The 16494-nt window shown below is 36.8% G+C and overlaps 1 protein-coding gene across 1 annotated transcript in view; it reads right to left on the bottom strand.

The window, feature by feature from the left end:
- Nucleotides 1-972: 972 nt before the first annotated feature.
- LOC100772408 (2-hydroxyacylsphingosine 1-beta-galactosyltransferase) overlaps nt 973-16494 on the bottom strand; it is a 42220-nt gene continuing 26698 nt past the window's right edge. Inside the window, exons 2-5 of the mRNA XM_035450360.1 lie at nt 10280-10422; nt 7950-8026; nt 5338-5557; nt 973-1336 (exon numbers count right to left, since the gene is read on the bottom strand). Of these exons, the coding sequence (XP_035306251.1) occupies nt 973-1336; nt 5338-5557; nt 7950-8026; nt 10280-10422 (804 nt within the window). The remainder of the gene's footprint in view (nt 1337-5337; nt 5558-7949; nt 8027-10279; nt 10423-16494) is intronic.

The raw sequence follows: 16494 nt of genomic DNA, 5'->3' as shown, positions 1-16494 counted from the left end.
AATTACACATTGGCACCTATGTACTAGATTATGTGGCCCAGACAACAAAAGGAATGAAAGGTGGTATTTTAAAGTCAACATTTTAGAATGGTGACACCTGAATATTCAAATAGTAAATTATGGAATATCCAATAGTCACATAAACATTCAAGCAATGGCCGCTTTCAAGTGCCATGTGAGCAAGCCTTCAGTACTTTGTGCAAAACTAAGAGCTTTGCTGCTTTGTCTTAATTATGTATTAACATATTACTTACTAAAACAAGACAGAAAAATTAGAAAATTACTCTAGAGAAAAACATAAGCAAAATGTGAAAACCAATTCACTCATTGACTACATTACATGTCTTCCTCCACACTCATCCACAGCCGGTAAGAAAAGGACACATATAAAACAAACAAATAAAAAGTCTGTAATAAACGAAAATACAAAAATTGTGCCACCCATCTTTTCACTTGCCTCTTTGCATTGAGTTTTGAGGGAAACAATCTTTAAAGGGAGAATGTGAAGTTCACATATGTTAAACACTGACAGAGAAACATTTGTGTCCTGTCTTCCTACTCCATTCTTGAATATGTTGTACTTTCAACAAATACAAGTTAAAACTCACTGATCAGGAATAGGAAACACACACATACACACATCTTATAAGAAAAAGACATCTTTTCTCACCTATAATACACACATAACATTTAAAACTAAGGTCTGACACAATCACTAAATTGATTTAAATAATTAAGGCTTCTAAATGGTTCAGTGCCAACTTTCTGCATCAGTATTTGAATAAAATACATTTTTGCATTTAGGGTTGTGCTCTTTACAGATATCTTAACCATGGCATTTCATTAGTAAGGTCTGATGAGGGAATATTAGAATTCTTTGCTGACATTTAGTTTTAGTAGCTGTTAGACTAAAGTATAGCAATACAAACTCAATGACCTAACAGATTTGTTCCCATAACCTGGGCTGGTGGCTCATTTTACCTTCTTTTCATGTTTAATATGACCATTTCCTTTGTATTTACCATTAGGGATTCCATTTTGGTAATGTCCATTAACTGTGCTATGCTTATTTCTAGACCACAGGCTTTTGATTTTTCTATAGATAAATTTTATCAAACAGGACAAAATGAAGTAGAACAAGGCAGCACCAAGCAAAAGCACAAAGGCAATATCCAGTAGAAAATACTGAAAGAAAGAAATCTGATGGACGGCCGAACGGAGGTGATGGGCTCCATCATGACGAAGAATGTAGTCTATCCAATAGGTAGTCCGATTGACAGGGTGGCCGGGTTGATCCTTATGAATTTCTGATAACTTCTGAGCTCTCTGTCGATAGCTACAGTGGGAAAAATACAGTATGATCATGTATACACAGGTTCTGGACTGATGGTGATTTCAATTTATAAATGGGAAAAAATGACCAACAATATTCTTTAAGCACCTAAGTGTGCTCCAGACACTGGGTTAAATGCTTTGACTACTTATAGTACTTCTGTATGTTGCAAGCTAGTGAAGAAAAGCAAACCCAGAGATCCAGCAGCTTGAAATGATTCCAAGATGAGAAGAAGCTTTATATCTTCTGACCCAAGCCCTTCCCACACCACACACACATACTACTGTACATCAGGAACTGCCAAATGCTATTTATCAATGTATCTTATCAGATAATGACAGACAAAAACACTGGTCTTTCTTACCAGTTCTTAAAAAAGAAGTGTCATTCAGTTCTTTAATTTAAAGCCACAGTAAATGATGGTGTGAGAACGTTATTTTAAACAGGAATAAAAAAGGCTGCAAAGCACTATAATATGATGTATGACAGTATATGTAGTATAGATATGAATGTAGGCAAGCATGAACATGACTATAAGCCATTTCTTAAGTGGTTAATTAAAAAACAGGTAAAGTGATAAAATGCAAACATTTTATTTTAATTTAAATTTCATAAATGTACATTTGTGGGACAATCTTATAGAGGACTATTGTCTTTTTGAGCACAGGGCTCTGACAGACGTTTATACTGCTGAGACAAAAGAAGTTCAACTTCAGGAAAATAAAAATATCACATATAATATGGCTCTTGGTGCCTTTCCAAGGAGCAAAATCTTGGGCATATGTGAAGACCTGGCATCCTAAAGGAGGAGAGTGAAGAATAAGAAAGTTGGGGGAGTAGGTGTGTTTCAAGGATAAATCCATTCACAACCAGTGTGCAATACAAGGGGTATGATCAAATTTCTCAAGATTGTACTGAATGTTAATTATGTAGCTTAAATAATAGGACCAAATAGCCATTATACATAGAAATGGCTAGCATACCAGAGAAGAAGATGATAGGAAGAGGTATCTGAAAAAGACCACATGAGTAGTTAAAAAGTAAGACGCTCAACCAGATTGGGGAAATGGTACAGTGAAAGAGTTGGTAGGAGTTAAGATTCCGGATTCAATGTGAAAGGAAGTAAAAAAGTTAGAAGCAATTCCAATTTTTGCAATGTGCAGGACTATGACAGATCGGATGAACACTAAGCACCCCAAGGTGCAGAGCACTAGCCATAATGTAGATAGTACGGGATGTGATGAAAGGAGGACCCAGAGAGCAGGAGGAGCTGTAAGAGTTGATGTGATTGATGGTGCTGTACCTTTTGTGATACAGCTGTAGCCTACATATTTTGCTTATAGTGGGCATGGAAACAAATTAGGGAAATAAAAGGGAATTAGGAATAGGGTTTAAGCAGCAAGCCAAGATAACCATTTGTGGGCCTTTTCTGCACCCCTGCAATGGGAGGACGTAGCTATTCAGGGCATATATATTCTGTCATCAGTATCTCCTCTATAATGAATCTAGATGTAAATGACCTAAAATTTTCACCCAAATATTGAGAGCCCGTCAACATCTGAATTTACATTGTATGATGCTTTCTAGCTGATGTGGCAAGAGGAAACGAAGGATTTCCTCTTACTCTAGTTTAATGTGTGTGTGTGTGTGTGTGTGTGTGTGTGTGTGTGTGTGTGTGTGTGTGTGTGTGAGAGAGAGAGAGAGAGAGAGAGAGAGAGAGAGAGAGAGATTATCCTTTAAGTAGAAAAAGCAGAATATCCTATATATTTCCCCTCTTGAAACTAATAGTATCACATTATATTTCATGAATTTATGAAAAAAACTCTCATAATAAAAGTTGACCCTGAGTTAGATAAGTGAAATTACAAAGATCAGTTCACCTTTGTCTGATGCTTTCTTTAAAATGATAGTGTTTCCAGACTTAAAAGAATTCTTCCACACAAAAAAAGCAGTGAGTTTTCATTAAGCAAAACAGAGGGAGTAGTATTGCAATAATATCCTGTAGGTTTTAGGTTTAAAGAAAAATGACTCAACACAAGACTTTCTTTAGCAAGATCGGTTACTTGCCTTAAGCTAGAATATAGTAAACATAATGTTAATGAGGTGTATTAGCCTTTTAAATAATGATTTCACCTTACATGTGCACTATTTGCTATATATTTGAAGTAAATTGTTCCAGTTTGTATAGTGACTTTTAGGGAATGGAACATTTATGGCATATATCATCGCTATTTCTGTATTAAGCAAGACATCTTTCCACTATTATGTCCTTCAAGATACTTCAGTTAGGATTTCATTGCAATGTAATGAGTACAGCCTGATCTTTTTCTAATTCATGCTGGCTCACACCTCAGAGAACACTGCTAAGCTGAACTGGAAATATAGCTCATGGAAGAGTGCTTGCCTGGCATGTGCAAGCCCCTGGGTTCAACCTTCACTGCCACAGTCAAAACAAACACACAAACTGCCTTGCTGAACCACTTTCTGCAAATGTTTCTATATAATGGCCCAATGTTAGTAGTTCTCCAATTTTCCCTCACCAAACACTTCCTTCAGATTTTCCAGGCCATTATGAAAATATTTTCCTAACAGCATGTCTTGAAATGCATGATGTCTAACTAGGGAAACTACAGATTATAGAAGGGGTAGTATGCAGGTTGCTAAGGAATAGAGCATACTGTTCCAAGAGCCACATTTGTGACCAAGACTTTGGTTGTTGTAAGAGGCCAAGATTGGTGTCATCCCTGAGCTTATAAAAAATAGCATAATGAACCTTGGATGATTCAACAATTTTGTACGTAAGATTCACATATTTTTAAGAAACCATTTTCTCATGTGGCATTTCTTAAAATACAGTAACAAATCTCAACTCAGGGTTCAGGCATATCCCCCACGTAAAAACAGAAATTAATTACTCTCTTCAGCTGTTTAAAATCATTTGAAGCACATGAGAAACTAAACATCATGTCTTTAAATGAAGAAAATCGCTGCTTTGTTTAAAACAACCCAGGGCAGCTGCCCACTGAGACTTATTTGTGAAGTGGGTTAACTCAGGACACATCAAGAATTTAAAAGGCAAAAGAGAGATTCTAATTCATCATTCACATGGGCACACACATCTCAGCAACAGCGAGTGCTGGGAAAGTCAGCCAGGCAGGATGAAGAGCTCTGCTTAGAAGTCACATAGGTCTGTCTTCAGTTCGCATCTGAATAGCTATGTGACCACAGAGAAACCACTGAAGCTCTGAGATTAAAGTGCCTCATTTCCATAGTGAGAACAGCAAAAATCCTGCTACGAGGTAGCGGCAAGTGTGATGGCTCATTGGCACTTGTCAACATGAGTGGGTTTAAAACTCCCTGAGAAATGTACTTTTGGGCATGTGTGTGAGAACAGTTCCAGTAGGGAACTGAGAAGGGAAAATTGAGTATGTTAGCATTGTCCTATGGCTGGGAACACAGGATGAGGAAACAGAAAGCCAGAACAGTGCCAGTGCTCTCCACTCTCTGCTTTCCAATCAAGATGTGAGGAAGCTCATGTAACCACAGCTGGGAGCCATCCTGCCACGAGGCCTTCCCCTGGATCAGCAGGATACACTTTCAAACCACAGACCAAAATAAATCCTTCCTTCCAAGTCACATCTTGTTAAGTATTTGGTCACAGCAATGACAAATATAACTAGTTCGAGGACTATCAAAGATACAAAATCTGACACACTAGAGACACAATGATAGTTCATACCTTAGTTTTCCAAACAAATCATAGTGGCAAAAATCTCAGGATCACAACTTAAATGGCTAAATGACTTATATGTTTAACTTCGAAATTTTAGAAAACACATATAAGATATAACAGTAATACAAGGGTTATCTCCATGATGGTCCCAGAGACAACTTACTGTCAATATGCTGTGTAAATAAATACATGTGTCTAAGTGGATTTGTGTGCATATGTGATAATTTATACATACATACTGTCATCTGTCTTATATTAGCTTAAGTCTTACCTTGGATTATTGATGACTTTCACAAGCGCATCATACAACTCTCCTTCAGTAACAGTTTTCCATTCTAACAAGATCCCCATGCCTTTTGCCTGTACTCGAGTCATAGTATCATAATGGTCTCCAAAAAGTGGAATTCCCACTACAGGGACACCATGATACATAGTTTCAAAAATACTATTCAAACCACCATGGCTTAGGAAGGCTTTGATGTTTGAATGACCTAAAAGATAAAAAAGGAAACAACTTACATTACTCTAGAATTATACAGAATTTCTTATAAGACCAATACTATAGTAAATACACATTTTAGAAAGTGAATTTTTAAAGTGGTAATTTCACTGATCCATTCTTTAAAATGTTTGTTACATATATCAATTGAAAACCATTTTTAGGAAATTTAAACATTTACCATTAATCACAAAATTATGACAACATTCACCCAAACACAATTGTCATATAACTACAACACATGCTTTAATTGCTGATAATAAAGAGAGTGACAATGAAGGCATCATCTTTAAGAGATGAAGTACCATATAACATTTAGCTATCATGGGAATAGAAAACCTAGACTGTCAAAATTTTAATGAGGCATAGCTCCATGTTAAATGGCCTGTATTTGATCAGGGGGATGAAAAACTTGCATAAGAGGTACAAAAAAATAAACTGTGTGCTTAGGAAGTGTGTTGTTGACCAGTAAATAATTATTGGTTGCAGAAATACAAATCTACTAAATATCCTCACTAGGCACACAACTGTGTATGAACTGCAGTATCAGTGTGCGCTCAGTACATTTGTGTCTCCAAGTGTTGTATATAAAGAGAGCCTCCCCATCTCAGATTAAATAGAAGATCATATTTAAAAGTATTTCTCCACAGCAGAACTCTTTATTTTAATAAAACCTGTATTTTCAAGTCCAGCATTGAAAAATGAAGCAGTGCTGGCGTCTGAAGAAAAGGGGAAACTATGGGATGAAGGGAGAAGACAGTGATTTGGTGCCCACTTTTTGTCCTGGAAGAATCTTTGATTAGGGAAGTCGTCACAACCCCTGCAGAGGGGATGCTTAGAGTAGTATCAAAGCACTAACCTTGAAAAGTCAGAATACTGGAACAAGGAGAACCTGGGGGAGCCTTCAAGTGGTCCTCCTCACAGACCTCTAAAGAGCTACACTTTGCTATGGATCCCACATTAAAGCTCAGGTGTTCCTAGGTGAAAACATTACATGGCTGCACTGAGCTAGCCGATGGCCAACTTTTCTATGGGATTTTCTTCTTTTTCCCACCTTGTGTGGATTCAGTGGTCAAGATAACAAAGACAAGAAAGAGAAGGAAAAAACCAAAAGTATTTGGAAAAGAAAATTGCTGTGTTTATTTTTGCTCATTTACTACATTTAGAATGAGCTAGGTAGAGAGGACTTATATCCAAACTTATTCAGCATTTTAGAGTGGGAAAATTAAAATTGCTGGGTCTGTGGCCTGCAGATATAGTGAAATGGTGTGGTGCATACCAATAGTACTTACTGATCATGTATGAGTTCAATGCATACACATGCACATGCATACAAACATTATTTAACTACTTGGTGGAAGACGTCTAAAATTCTATCACTTAGGAGGTAGAAGTAAGATTTCAAAGCTAAATAGTTGATTACAAGAACAACTTGAGTTACATGACAGCCTAGCTTTAAAAGCAATAATAATGATGAATAAAACGTCTGACTTGTAGGGCCAGTGTAGCATCTAGAAAGTATATCTTAAAATAAGCATAATTTTAAAGCATTTTAAAATTGACATTAGTATTTTAAGAGTAATAATTTTAAAATGTCAATTTATTTGATATCTGTTGTTAATATTATTGCATAAGTGGTGTCCAATACAGCTCACATCAACAGCTGCCTATCATTTCTTTAATACACATTAAGGGATGGCATTGTATTGTCTATCCCTAGAAATATAATGAATAAAAACATTCATTTTACTGACTGTACTCACTAAACTAAGTAAAAATACACTATACTTAGGCATACTTCAAAAATAAGCAAATATTCAATACTATTTTAATTTTGTGTTGACAAAAATCACAAAAATAAAAATCTAAAACAAATGTTTATTAAAAGTACTTAGTAATTTAGAAAGAATTAGCAACTGACCAAATTAAACTTAAATCAGTTATTTCCCTACTTTTTGGCTTTTTTTTTGTTTGTTTGTTTCAGACAATCAAATAACTCCCAATTATCTAGGATTTAGATAAATCTGTAAATGAATATAAAATCAGTTTGTGGTTTTTGTTGTTTAAATTTTACTACTTTTACCAATGAACCTAATCAGAGATAGCTTTATTTACTACCACTACTAACTTATACAATTAAATGCATACTTTATGGAAAATTAAAAGTGTGACACTGTTTAAAATTTGTAATTATAGATTCAAGTGGTTGCATTTTACAAATGATTTTGTCAACAAATAAAATTCTGAATCATTGGTTTGAATTTTAAGAATGGAAGTACTAGATAAAAATGAGTCCAACAGAAACCATGTGCAGATTTTCCAAACCATTCAAGAACTAACACCATGTTTGCATATCAGTTAAGTAAGTGCAGCCACTGACTTACCAAGCAGGTCATTTTGCGGCAGCCATTCTATGAGCTTAGTGTTGTTTCCTAGATTCTTTGGTTTGGTTCCAGAAAACCTAAAATGAATACCACACAATGGGTCTTTCATAAATGAAGACTTTAGGACATGGGCTGATTTTGTAGACTTACAAGTGTCATGATTTTATGTTACTGATTTTCTTATGGGAGAAATTTTGGTTTAGTATAAATAAAAATGTGCTTCACTTTCTTTATAATAAAATATTCCATAGATATGTAAGATATAATTTTCTCATAAAAGTCTATGTTCCATTTGCTCTTATAAGAAAGAAACGTAAGAGATGGCGGATCCAAACAAATCTTTGCAGAACTTTATTCAAGTACCCAGAGAGAATAGAAACAACCACCACGGGGCTGTCACTAGCCATCATCCTTGTCACACAAGGTCAACACTGAAAGGCAGCAGAAAGTATGCTTCTATGCTTTGGCAGTAGAGAGACTGTCAGAGCAAAACACATAGTTAGGCTCTTTTTTATGTGGTGAGCCGCAAATCTGTCTCACAATTAAGAAATTAGCAGCCTATAATCCACACTGCCAGAGAAGATAGGAAACAAGGAGGACTCTAAGAGAGAAGGGGACAAGGTCATGATCTCCTGAGTAAATTGGGAGCATGGGGGGAGGGGAGAGGGAGCTAGGAGAAAGAGAAGGGGAGAAAAGAAGAGGAGGACATGAGGGAGCAAGAAGGCTGAGTCGAGGGAAGAATAGAGGAGAGCAAGATAAGAGATACCATAATAGAGGGAACCATTATAGGTTTAAAGAGAAATCCGGCACTAGGGAAATGTACAGAGATCTACAAGGATGACCCCAACTAGCAATCTAAGCAATAGTGGAGAGGTTACCTTAAATGCCCTCCCCTGATAAATGAGATTGATGACTACCTTATATGCCATCCTAGAGCCTTCATCCAGTAGCTGATGGAAGCAGAAACACCCACAGCTGAACACTGAACTGAATTCCTGGAATTCAGTTGCAGAGAGGGAGGAGTAATGAGCAAGGAGTCAAGACCAGGCTGGTATTACCCACAGAAACAGATGACCTGAACAAGGGGAAGCCCATGGACCCCAGACAGATAGCTGGGAAGCCAGCATAGGACTGTTCCTGATCCCCTGAATGTGGGTGTCAGTGAGGAGACCTCAGCAATTTATGGGGCCTCTGGTAGGGGACCAGTATTTTTCCCTAGCATAGGAATGGACTTTGGGAGCCAACTCCAAATAGAAGGATACTGTCTCAGCCTAGACACATGGGGGAGGGCCTAGGCCCTGCTCTAAAGATATGACAGACTCTGAAGATCCCCCATGGAAGGCCTCACCCTCCCTGGGGAGCAGAAAGGGGATGGGATAGGGGGGTCAGTGCAGGGCAGGGGAGGAGGAGAGGGAGAGGGAACTGGGATTGACACGTAAAACAATCTTGTTTCTAATTTAAATAAAAAATAGAAAAAAAAGAGAATCCAATGTAAACAAACAGAACTGTCCTCAGTAAAGCATAGGGATGCTCTGGAAAAATCTCAATGGAACTCTAGCCAGAGGGGGAATGTCCTCCTCAGAACACAGTTTGTGAGCATTTGCTAGCATAGCCTTACACAATGTTATGAATGTAAAAACCTAGACAACTCAGATTATATATAAAATGGCTTGGGAGATCCTTTTTTTTTTTATTGTGGAGTTGTGTTCACTACTATGTCCACAGACTCCTGAAATAGTAGCACATGCAAATAAATGCATGCTTTATTAATTATGCAGGTCTGATGCCCTGCTGCAGTGCCTCAGGGAGCTGGGATATAGCTCAGAGTCTATCTTAACCAGCATTAATTATCTGGTAAGTTACTGAGAGTTTCAGAAGCTCAGTCTCTTAGATTGAGAGTCTGGAAATATTAATAAAGTTGAGAAAACACAGGGAAGAGTGCAAAGTACCTGAATTAATGTACTCATTCATCATTATCTACCTTATCCCACACTGATTTGAAGAAATTTATAGACAGGCATGAAATTACAACTAAATTTTTAAAGTAAGAAAAAGTGAGGGTTTAATATGAAGGAAATATAAAACTGTATCCAACATACACTATCTCATTCCACATCATATATTCTTTCTTTCAGTTAGTTTTGATCAATCATGAAACCTTATGAATTAATTATTGATTTCAATACATTAGAAACAAAATGAAACCTCAAGATCATCTAATCTACCCAGCCAATGTTTCATGCTCTAGTGTTCCATGGCATGAAGATTAAATAAGAAAAAAACTAGGACTCAACAGAAAAAAAAAATAACCTAAGTTACCACGACCTTACCTCCAAATCACTTTTTGAGGCAATCTCCCCAGAGCTCCAGCCAGTTTTGTAGCAATGTCTTCTGAAAGGTACTTGACACCAGCTCCAAAAGACACCAGGACAAAGCCATGTTCCTGAGCACCATTCACCCAACTCAGCAGATCCTATAATAGAAACATGGAAGGCAATTTTATGAAGACCAATACAGTTCAGTCAGTGGTTATCAAAAATACTCTTTGAAATATCATTCTTAGTGGCAATTTCCACTAAAAACTTCAAACTACTTTAAAAGATGTATTTCAGGCAGCAGAGAGATTGTTTAGCCATTAAGAGTACTTTCTCCACTTCCCCCTCTTGTAGAGGACCTGGGTTCAGTTCCCAATACTACCACACAGATTACAACTGTCCATACTCTAGTTTCTGGGGCTACAGCACTCCCTCTGACCTCGGTTCATTACAGGCATGTTCATATAAGAAAAGAAAAACACACAGATGCATAAAATAAAATAATTAAAAAAGTATTTCTTCTGGCAATGCTCATTGAACTAGGATGGCATATGTTTTTTGTTTGCTTGTTTTCTTTAAGGTCAGTGAGTAACAACCCAAATAAACCAGTAGTAATAGTGTGCGATCTCAAAAGTCAGAACATACTAATACTTGAACCATGGTTTCAGAGACACATAAGTAAAGACTCAGACTGACCATGTGATAAACCCTACAGCTAAATTCCTCAGTGAAACCTTTCCAATTTCCCTGGGATGGAGATTTGAACTAAAAAATGAAAGCAGTCCCAGACATAGGTACCACTCCTGTCAGCTGGGTTCTGCAAGAACAAGTCTCATATTAATTGATGAGATTAAATGTGATTAAATCTCTCTCAAAGATGTGGAAGATGTTTACTGTGTGACCACTAGCAGGTCAGTGCACCTGAAGATACATAAGACTCCTTGAAGGACAGCCCTGCTGTCTACTGACTGACATGCTATATAGGCACTCATAAAAACAAGGATGTGACTTAGTTTTGTAGTAGTGTTTGTGGTGAGGAGCCGGCTGCCAATTCCACTGCATACCCTGCTTTGCTGCTCAGTTATCAGTGTGTCGCTGCCATCAGGAGACAAGAAGTTACATGTGTCAATGTGGTTTTTCAGTTTCACATCACTTTATAGAGCACAGCCAAAGAGCTCTACATGGTGAGAATCATGTCACACAGGTGCCATGGCTCAACCTGCCTACAGAAAGACAACATGTGACCTACTCATTTTTTCTTTATTTAATGATACTGTATAAAGGGGCTTTATGACATTTTATCCCTAGAGATGGAAGAGAAGGACCACAGTTTATATCCCAAATGATTTAGAGAATCAAACCCTGCAAGACTGAGAGTGAAGGTGGTAAGACAGTAAATCCTGTATCCAGTGAAGAAGACACACTATGAATATTGGGTAGACACATGCCTTAAACATTATTTCCTAAGCAACTTGATTTATAAGTGTATAAGAGAAACAGAGGCTACCTCAACTTAGGAGCAAAACTACTAGTTTATCCTTTGCTACATTTACCAAGCCCTATTTCACATGCTGAAAACATAAGTTTAATATCTGTATATTCTAAGTAAGAAGGAGAAAAACATCTATTCACAATTTAAGTTTTATGTACAGCTCTCAGACAGATACACCTAAGACAAGTAAAAATGCTACATGGAGAAGGCATGAAATGTGGCACCTTTTTCCTATGCCTTGCCTTCAGGTAATTTACCACTTACCATTCAATTTAAGGATCAATGCTATTTGCAAAAGGTTCATTCAGATGCAGAAGGCCTTACAGTAATGAGGCCTTTGAAATTTTCTTTCACATAGATTTGAAAGGTCCTAGAGTTTTAGTGAATTTCATGTGATAAAGATTTCTCCAGATTTTATTCTACATGATATAAAATGAAACCCACACATCTAGTTTTTTTCTCCCTACCTTTTATTACGACAATTATTAACTATGGTAAAAATATATTTGTTTATTTTTCACTAACAGACAAGGAAGAAGAAAAAGTTGTAATCATCATGGTTACCTACAGGAAAGGTAGTCAGTATTTTCAGTAAGTAACACTTCTTGGTTTAATAGTGGCTGTGTGGCTTCAAGTTGATATTCACACTGGATTAGAGGTAAACTAGATGAAGGGGATGTCCAGAGTGCAGATGGGGAGTAAGTGGACACCTGGCTTCTACTTAATGAAATCCTCCTTTCTCCGATGGCTTCTACTCTTCACAAGTGCACAGAGTATTTATCTGGCAGATGTACAATGTGAACACTGAAGGAACTGAGTTTTGGACTTGGCTAGAATCAAATACACACAGAAAACACAAACTCATCTTAGCTAGAGGATACAGGGATGTTAAGGCTGCAAGTCCAGAGTAAAGACTGAATTTCATGAAAATTATGCCTCTATCTCCAATGTGCTGGGAAGCCCCAGATGCCATCTCTTTTATGTATACACTGACTATCTTCCAGAATTTAAGGACTCATCAATGGTATAGTTCAAATCATTATTTCAGAAGTTCAATAAAATTAATTTCAAAATAAACGTGTAATATTAAAAACCCTTACTGCAAAAATTTAATATTATAAAATATAAAAGTACTTAAAAACTTCCTGCCTCCCTCCAAGAAAATACCAAATTAAAATAAAACAGACTAAAAGTTCATTCATTTACAACACCAATAGCATCAATAGATACAAAAGAAACTAAACTGAAATGGGTAACACTCGGAGAAAACTTTAATAAACATAAAAATTAATAAACACACATGATAACTTTAGTAAGAGATAAAATGAAAATATTAATAAAGATATAGTAATAATATGCCTGAATTGCAAAAATTAATGTTCAGATGATGACAATTTTCATAAAAAGTTAAATTTAATGTATTATCAGTACATATGCCAAGAGAATTTATGAGACATGAAAAGAAAGTTAAAATTTAAGAAAACAAAATAAGAGGCTGGGGATGTCAACTGGTAAACTTCAAACACAAAGACCTCAGTTCAGATCTAGAACTGGGCATAGTAGTGCATGTCTACAATCCCAGTGGTGGGTAAGTGAACATAGAGGGACCCGGGATGTGCTGACTGCCTTTCTAGTCAAGTCAGGAAGAGACCCTGCCTCAAATAACAAGATGTGGCATGAGTGAATAAAACATCTGATGTCTGACACCGATCCTCACATGTGTACACACACATGCATGTGTACTGCACACATACATGCACACGCAGTGACACACAGACACACATGCATCACACAAACAATCATTTAAAAGATGAAAAGCCATAAAAAGATGAAGAAATCTTTGAAAAGCACAGGCAGTGTACTTTTCTAGGTAGTAATCTGTCCCCAGAGCCTAGAGCAATTATGTCTTTTAGTGTTAGCAGCTGGGACAAAGCAATAAAGACAGCTGATGGAGACAGACTGCTGTCAGATTTGAGTTGGGGCTTCTCATCAGAGAGTGAAGGAGTCATACAAGTATAGGTCTAGGGAAAATATGAGGCTCCACATTTCCACAGAGCACGAATCATAGAGGGATAAAACACGTTAAATTGAATTAAACAAGTGGTTTATCTGGAAACACATATTCCAGAAGTGTCTTCCTGGGTCAGAGACATCAGAAGTCACAACAGAAACAGGTACATCTCACAAAGACCAAAACAGATTACATAGAATGAGAGCAACAAAATAATAATTAAGCTAGAAGGAATTTACAATACATAATAAATGATGAGCACACACACACACACAAAAAAAAACCCAAAAAAACAAATAGAAGTATACATAAATGACTTGAGGAAACTGCCCCCAAGAATGCTAAATTGCACCAATGTTTCTGGAAAATTCTTCACCTTACTTAAGAGGAACACAAACTCAAAATGTTTCCATATCATCTATAAGAACTCTACTAAATGCTTAGATACCACAATTTCATCCATTTCACTTGAAACTTTCACAGAACTGATTTTAATGTTCCCTTACTAAGTATTAAAGTTCTACAATTTTCTTCAACTTCTTTTTCAGAACGGGTATAATCTCTTAAGAAGCCTCAGGGTTTTTCAGCAATCATTCCCCCCTCTAAGAGTTATTACTCAAGTGGTATTTTCTTTCAGTGATTCATCATTACTAGCTCATTAGTGTATTAACTTTCCATGCATCCAGAACTTAACAATATAATTTAATTTCAACACATCTAGAAAAATGAGGCTGAGTTCTATCACCAGCATTTCATTTCCTTTGAGACCTGATCTTACTCTGTAGTTCCTAATACTCTCATACTAGCCATGTAGTCCTGACTATCCTTAAGCAATCATCATCCTTTAGTCTCTGATGTGTCCCACCATGCCTGCTGCCATCACTACTTTTAAGCAGCCCATGAGTCAGCTTTCTCAGTACTATGTATTGAACATTTCATCTCCCCAGGGATTCAAACTGGTGCTATCTCAGTTGCTTTCTCAATTCTACTATGTTCCACTTATCTGTCATCCCCAATAATTCTGAAATTTATTTATTGTTACTTAATAATGTAATTATTATTAGTAGCTACATGGTTTAATTTCTCTCCTTACATTTTATTTTCTAATTAGGTTGTTTTTTATATTTGTTGATATATTTTAATTACTTATAAACTCAAAATTTCCACTAACAATTGTGTACATTGTGGGTATTTATGCACTCATGCAGAGAATACACATTTCATTTCATCCAAAATGTAAATTTAGAAATCACATCCATTCCTTTATATTCAGATGTAAGCACAGCATTGTACTTTACACCACCAGGTGGCACGGCTGGCACAGAGCAATGTCTGGCTTCAAGAATCATTATGTTCAAGGTTGATACTCATTCCTAAGGATGCAGGAGAATCCAAACCCCAAGGGAAAAACTCTCCAATCATCTAAATGTAAAAGAAAGCCAATGATCAAATTGGCTTTGATCAAAGCCAGTGAATCAAATATTATGCCTGAACACAGTAACACAGATGTCAGATATTACCCCACTATATGTGGATAAATAATTTCACCTCTACACAATTTAATTGCCAGATGTGCATTCTCCCTCCCTCTCCACTTCTCTCTTTGTATATGAGTACATTTTGAGTATATTTTGAGTCTTTGAGAAAACTTAAAAGTAATCATATTGTCTTCTTGCAGTGCTGTCTTTTGCAGTAAAGAAAATGTAATAAGGAAAATGTGTATGTTTTACATTTATCATAACCCTATTCTGTATGTTAAAATGTCTGCTTCCTTTAAGAGCCCCAATATGACTAGATAGTGATTTGTTTTCTAGCTGACAGATTCATTTCTCTGGATGAGTTATATACCAAATGACTTGACTTAGTATAGGAAGCAGAAAGTTGGTAGTTTTCTATTCTGTCCTCTGACTAGCCCACCCACTCTGCCCTGTGCTGCTCTGCATGGAGGAGTACAGTAGTGGGCTCTGAGACAGAAGCCTGGGTAGAACAGAAGTTAAAGAATAGCAAAGTAATGATGCAAAAGTGTAACGATTTCAGTAATTTTAGGTAACAGTTCTACATGAAGGATGTTGAGAAATCAGGGACAATATAAAAATCTAACTAGCTCTTCAGTTTTTCAAGATCTTCACTAAGTAATTAAAGCTCAACACTCTATACAAAAATAAACAGAAGCCTCTTACTGATTTAAGATCATTTAGACCTTTAGACTGCCCAGATAACTGCTCTCAAACAAATAAAAGACTGACTGAAGATTGAGTGGTACAGTTCTTCCTCCATCTTCATTGAGGCTTTCATATGAGGGTATCAGGGTCTTCCAGTCTTAAAAAGGATCATCATGTCTGATACCTGGGAACAGACTGGGTTGCAGTGTATAGCCGTGGCATCCTGTGATCCAAACCTACAACCCTTTCTCCACCCAAAACTGGAAGCCTTGAAAGAGGGCCAGCACAGGCAAGAAAGTAGTAACACTGCATCCTTTGTCAGCCCCATGCATTCTGAGGGAAAGAATGCCTGGACTGTGAGCCAGTCCTACACAAAGATGGCGATAGAAGACAAGGGGGGAGGGGGCTGAGGCCACTTTTGTTGTTCCCAACACCAACATCAATAGGCCTTTTTTTCTGTATTTTACCATGTCTGATACAAAGAATGTTTTGCTTAGGTCAGGTGGGCTGTAAATAATTGAAATATTTATCTTGTAAAATTCAGCAAGGAGAATAGCAAATATTT

The sequence above is a fragment of the Cricetulus griseus genome, assembly GCF_003668045.3.
Source record: "Cricetulus griseus strain 17A/GY chromosome 1 unlocalized genomic scaffold, alternate assembly CriGri-PICRH-1.0 chr1_0, whole genome shotgun sequence".
NCBI classification, from domain to species: domain Eukaryota; kingdom Metazoa; phylum Chordata; class Mammalia; order Rodentia; family Cricetidae; genus Cricetulus; species Cricetulus griseus.
Note: the sequence above shows the minus strand (reverse complement) of the source record. Positions and strands in the feature narration are given on the sequence as shown.